The 6,000-nt window shown below is 40.1% G+C and overlaps 1 protein-coding gene across 1 annotated transcript in view; it reads left to right on the top strand.

Moving 5' to 3' along the window:
* LOC101850369 (fas-binding factor 1) overlaps window positions 1-6,000 on the top strand; it is a 45,085-nt gene that overhangs the window by 19,991 nt on the left and 19,094 nt on the right. The window contains exons 12-16 of the mRNA XM_005109938.3: window positions 172-300; window positions 848-988; window positions 1,383-1,485; window positions 4,417-5,103; window positions 5,625-5,702. Coding sequence (XP_005109995.2) covers window positions 172-300; window positions 848-988; window positions 1,383-1,485; window positions 4,417-5,103; window positions 5,625-5,702 — 1,138 coding nt within the window. The remainder of the gene's footprint in view (window positions 1-171; window positions 301-847; window positions 989-1,382; window positions 1,486-4,416; window positions 5,104-5,624; window positions 5,703-6,000) is intronic.

Below are 6,000 nucleotides of genomic sequence, written 5' to 3'. Positions count from 1 at the left end.
ATATTGGTGGATAATACGTTGATATTTATTTGAATTTGTGGCCCCAAAGACCTTTAAACTGCCCACTAGCCATCATCTCTTTCGCCCACCCGAAAAAAAATTTGTCCACAAGCTGAAAATAATACGTAGCGAATGAGTTAAATTTCCATTGTCTCAATATATCCCCCTTAGTGAAAAAATCCCAAGGAAATGTCTTCAGTGACAGCGATGGGGATTTGTTGGATGGAATGGGCTTGGATGAAGAAAAACCAGCCGGGAACAACAGAAGAGCTGAAGTTACTTACAAGGCAAAGCCTGGAGGTAAATATCACCTCTGGTAACTTTAAGCAATGCTTGATGAGTGAAGTTGTACTGGATCTGTGGTTGTGATGTATCATTGTTTTGTTTTTGTCTTGTTCCTTTCACTTTGTGCACATTACTTATTGCAGTGGTCAGAGCAGGCTGTACTCTCTCTTACTTATTTTCCTGAAATTCTGATCGAATATATGGGTGATTGGTGGGTGCTCTTGTATGGTTTCCTCCTTTTTTTCTACCAAACAATCTTTTTTCCTTATCTTTCCTTCTTCTTTTCTTTGAATATTAGTCTCTTTATTTTACAAATGAGTGTTTTATATGATGTGATGTGGGCCAATGGCCTTAAACACTGAATAAACTTACTTACATATTCTAGATATACCTTTTTCTTTGGCGCTTAAAGGACCTGTTGGTTTTGCAAGTGCCATAATACTCTTTCCATTACTCACAAAGCATGTCTGTGTGTCTTTCATAAAAAGATTATTTGCCACAAGGAACACACTAAAGGTTTTTAACTTTCATAGCTAATTCTGTCTCTGCTACAACTTTTTAGGAGACAGTGAAGATCTGCGGCCGGCAAGATCCGTTTTTGACAGCCTGCTGGGGAAAGGAACCGGCTCAGCCGCCCAACTGCTGGAACCAAAAGAGAAAAAGCAGTTTGTGCTGGACACCAAGTACACCAGCTCTAACGCAGGTTTGTTTTATGTTACAGGGAAACCAGTTGGGATTTCATTATAAATTGAATGCATTGGGGTTTTTTTGCTTTTTTAATCTGCTTTTTTTTTCTTTGTCTTGAGTTTTTAGTTTTAGAAAGTAAAATGTGGGTTGTTGTCAGCTTTTAAAAGCCTAAGCAGTGACTTTTGTAAAGCGTCACTTTACAATATATAATATATGTTATGGTTTTTCTGTAATGGCAGCAATTTTCAAGGTGTTTTTTTTTTAAGATGAAAATTTGTTTGTTTTTTCTAGGTCATATCTGCAGAGCTTATTTCAAGAAAAGATTTTGCAATACTTATTTATATCTTCTTTAACCTTCTTGTATAGCAGTCGATGCAATAACACTCTGTTGTGCCACATATTCTCACCAGGCAGTGGAGACATCAAAGGCACTGACGAGGATGATTTTCACTTTGGAAGTTACCAGCCGTCAGCTGCTACTGGCTCCCGACCAAGTTCTCGTAGATCTGTCAGGTACAATCTTCAGGACTTAAAAGAGACAAAAACACCAGTCAGACTACGCTAGAAATTTGAAATTTATTTGTGCAGTTGGATTGTTTTTGTGTTGCAAAGTAGCCTTAGATTCACTTTGAAGTTATTTTTAAACCATTTCCTGTAATTGTCTTGTGCTGCTGTTCTGAAAACCATGTAAGCCACTGTTGTAGTTGTTTGTTTTTTTGTAACAAGGCCACAAGTTAATTAGCATGGTTTTTAATTTGTTAACACTTTGCCGCCACATCTTGCCGATTGGCGATGTTTACCACCCAGTTTCTTTGGATTTTCCCCAAAATGCCTTTGCCTTTGATGGCAAGGGTTTTACTAAATGAGACTTGTGATGGAAAGTGTTAAAGAAGCTGCTGATATAGACCGTTTAACAGGGATTTTTAAAACATGAACAGAAGTAAGGCATACTCCCTTCTTGTAAGAGAAAATGCACAATAATGAATGATTATAGGGAAGCACGGCTGTTCAGTTCTACTATCCTTGCGGAGCACTTAGTTTCACTCGTCCGCTGACCTCCCGGGGTCATAAATCCCACCTGACAGTCGGGCCACGCATCGCTTCCTGGGTGATAGCGCTGTTAACCGATTTCGGTTGGAAAGTCTGTAATTTTCACTTGATTTAGACACCTGTAAATGTCCCTTTTATCTATCACTATAGGTGTGTGAGGTATCAAATGAAAGCTCAGGTTCTCCCCAATAACACGCACCATTTAGTTTCGTTCTAGTTCTAATCGTGTTCACACACTGCCTCTGGACTTAACCCTACCTTGTGGTGCACGTATTTTTCGGGTTCCTCCAAAATCAGGATATTTTTTCCATTCGTGAACCTCAGATTGTAACCAGTTTTTTATCGGCTGTATTAAGAGTCAGTAAGGGGGTTATTTGTGAAAAAATTGTTTTGATTGGATTGAAAAACTTTAGCAGGACGGCGAGTTTTGTTACTTCACCCCGTAATATTTTCCCGGCCGCCGCGCTGCTCGTACGGTATTCACCCGAGGTCTCGCTTTCACTTTCGCCGTTTCTGTGTCGACACGTGTTACGAAAGTTTGCTACCAGAGTGAAAATGGAACGCCCACAGAAACTATACCTTGAGTGTTTTAAAGATTGTGTAGAACGTGCAAGGACAAAAGTCAAAAGGTTAAGAAGGCAAACTAGAGCAAATATTTTTGTATAAATTTTAAGAATGACGTACTCAATTCTCATTCTCTATCATGTGAACATGGACTGGGATAGTGCAGACACACATCCTGTACACTGTGCAACAAATGTGTAGATCTACAGCGCATTTAAACCTTAACGATTTGAGAAGCAACCCTAGCTGCTGCACAAAAAAGTATTGAAGAAAGTTCACACATCTGGACACCTTTCGATCAAAATAAAACAGTAGATGCTTGCCCTGTGTGTTCCCTTTGCACACTTCAAAATAAAGGTTGTATTAGAAAAGTACATCAGACACCGTCTTGCTCAAAAGACCCACCAGAGCCTCCATCTGTTGAAACACCGACCCATGTAATTGCAGCAGACAAACAATGACATGAAAGTACTCAACAGACATCCATAGTAGGTCAATCATCACTAGAAATATCACCAGTGAATTCCCCAAACAGAGATCTAACCCTTGAGACCCCAGCCGTGACTTCAACATTCAAACGTACACAGAAAGAGTTCAAAGACAGTGCAACATCTCCTTGCGCGCAGTTTAAAGACACATCACTAGAGCATGCACTTCAGAGACTTATTACACAACCATTGTCTCATTTAGAAGAAACACTCGCTACACAAATGACACGCAGAAAACGTTACTCCTCGGCAGAGAAAAGGAAGGTACAGTTGATATGGATTTGGCCTAGATCTAGGTTTAAAGAGCGAGGAGGGTGGCGAACTTGTTCACTTCAGCATCGCAAAACTGGAGAAGAGGACAGTGGGAATTAAGGGAAAAGTGAAGCAGTTGAAAACTCGTACTGAAGGGGGAACGAAGAGGAAGACAACTAGCCTTTGAACTCGAAGACACTTTTGCATTTATTGTTATGAGTATTCATATTTGTGTTCGTGAAAGCGAAAGCAGCTCTAGCTGTGAGAAGACAATGAGGAAATAACTCCTGTTTCATGAATTGGATTGCAGTGAAACTTCTACAAAGTTAACTATTTCTGCTTGAACTGTGAGGAGATAACGAAAAATCTCTCGTTTCATGAGCTGGACAGTGGTAAATCTTCTACAATTTCCACGTTTGTGAACCAATCGAACCAAAAGTAAGTGTTTCTGAAAGCTAATCATGTCACTTTTGTGTACTACTGATTGTTTTATAGATATGAGGTTCACATTTTAAAATATCGTAATTTTAAAAAGTAGACCCTTGTAAAAATTTCCCTGAAAGTTGCCCTCAATTGCGCAATGTTTTAAAGGGTGCCCAGCTATGAATATCAATAAAAAATTATTTGCTGTAAAGCTCAAGAATGCCTCTATCTGTTGATAGTATTTTGACTTTGATTTATCTGTGGGCAAAGCCACAATGACGATATCAAACTGTATAAAAATTGTTAAGTCACAACAGTTCACTCGTAGAGCAAAGGTCAAAGTGACCTCCCTGACCACCCGGGCGCGGCATGGCTGACCGGGTCAATTCCTCAAGTAACTAAGTGCTCTGCTCGGGAACAGCCGTGGAAGAGGAAAGTGGCTTCATAGGCTGATTTTTCCTTTAAGATTTTATGGCGAATATTTATTTCTAAGTTTTGGAAAACAAAGTGGAAATATTACGATTTTATGGAAAAAAATAATGCAAACAGTAGCGTAGCTGAAATTTTATTTTGCTCCTGGTGAGGAAATGATATAAACGGTGTAAATATTGTGGTAATTATTAGATACAACTCGTGGATTGATTTAGACACTTTTCCTCTGTTCTAGATTCCAGGATGATGACGATATATTTGGTTTGGATACTCGGCCATCTCCAAGAGCCAAGTCCCCGGGGTCCAGGCCTAAACCTCCACCTGACATGGACTGGTTGGAGACAGAAGCAAGCAAGCCCCCAGCCCAGACCTCTGCTGCTTCTCCAGTAAAACCTAGTGGACAGGCTTCATCAGTGGCATCCAAACCTCCAACTCCGAACAAAGCAGACTCAGCTAGCAAACCACCCGAGAGTCCTAGGAAGACTGCCAATAAAGACAGTCTTGCACCTTCTACCCCAGTGTCAAACACAGCACCCAGCCCAAGAGCATGGCTTGGCTTAGAAGATTCAGACTCTGACGGGGAGGAGATGTTTAAGCCCAAGCGTTCTGCGGCAAGGGTTGCCACTTTACCTCAGAGTCCAGTGGTGTCTGCTTCTCCATCCCCAAGAATTCCTCCCAAGAAGCTTGGAAAAAAAGAACCGGCCTCTCCCAAAGTCTCCACCCCCACTGGGAATAATAACAATGATGACGATGACGACTGGCTAGCTCGTGCAAGAAGCAGAAGACAGCAGATGTTGTCTAAGGATGAAAACAAAGACAAGAGTTCAAAGAGTGCGTCTGGTGGGGAGGGGGGTGAGGACCTAACGGGCAGAGAACCAGATCTACAAGGACAGAGCATGAGAATGGACCTATCGTCTCTCATGTGAGTAGTGTCATTTGTTGTTCTTCAATATAGCAGAAATAAAAAGTGGAAGTGAAGATGAGTTTTAACACCTGGGTTCACATAAAACTGGGGGGGGGGGGGGATGAGAACGAAGTAAACAGTTATATAACGATCAAACAAGTAACATGATAGTGCAATAAATGGAATAAACCATAGAATAGAAAATCAGTTTTGTAGAAAACTGTTAAATAATGAAAAAAAGATCTAGTCAGATTCTGGGATTCATATGATGTGACCTTTAAAGATAAAAAGACCACATGATAGAAATAATTATGGTTTAAATTACTTAAGTTTGCAGTGGACTGTTAATTATACGAACATAAATTTGATTAGGGAACATAAACACTTTCTGGAATCTTTCTTTTTATGAACTTGTTTGTCTTCTTTGGGGTTTGTTTTTGTTCCAGAAAAATGTATTCTCGTTAATAATGCCGCTCCAGTCAGTTATTTTAGCTCAACACCGTATGATCATTAGTTCTATTTTGTTTCGATCTTCGCAGTGGGGATTCCCCGAAACTAGGAGGGTCTAACCAGATCAGCAGTGACCTTTTCTCAACTCCCCAAGGAAGAGCACCAGGGTGAGCATGTTGGGAAAAGAAAGTCTTTGTTTATTTCTATCAAATTGCTTCTTCTCATATCTTTTCTTGTTACCGAGGTGGGTTGAATTTGGTAGACCTTCCGTGACTTGGTCATAAAATTTCTGTTGACTAGGTTGCAGGTTCCCTGTAGCTATATGAATATTTAAGGGCTGAGTTACAAAAATATATGTCCAGGTGTTATTAGGTTTTTGACATAACATTGAACTGTTTAAAGATGGAAATGGAATTAAAAGAACTTGCCATTTATGCATGGGCAGAAGCAGTCAAGACAAAGCTG

Source organism: Aplysia californica, unplaced genomic scaffold, assembly GCF_000002075.1.
Source record: "Aplysia californica isolate F4 #8 unplaced genomic scaffold, AplCal3.0 scaffold00833, whole genome shotgun sequence".
In the NCBI taxonomy this organism is placed as follows: Eukaryota; Metazoa; Mollusca; class Gastropoda; order Aplysiida; family Aplysiidae; genus Aplysia; species Aplysia californica.
This window is presented reverse-complemented; position numbering and strand designations above follow the sequence as displayed.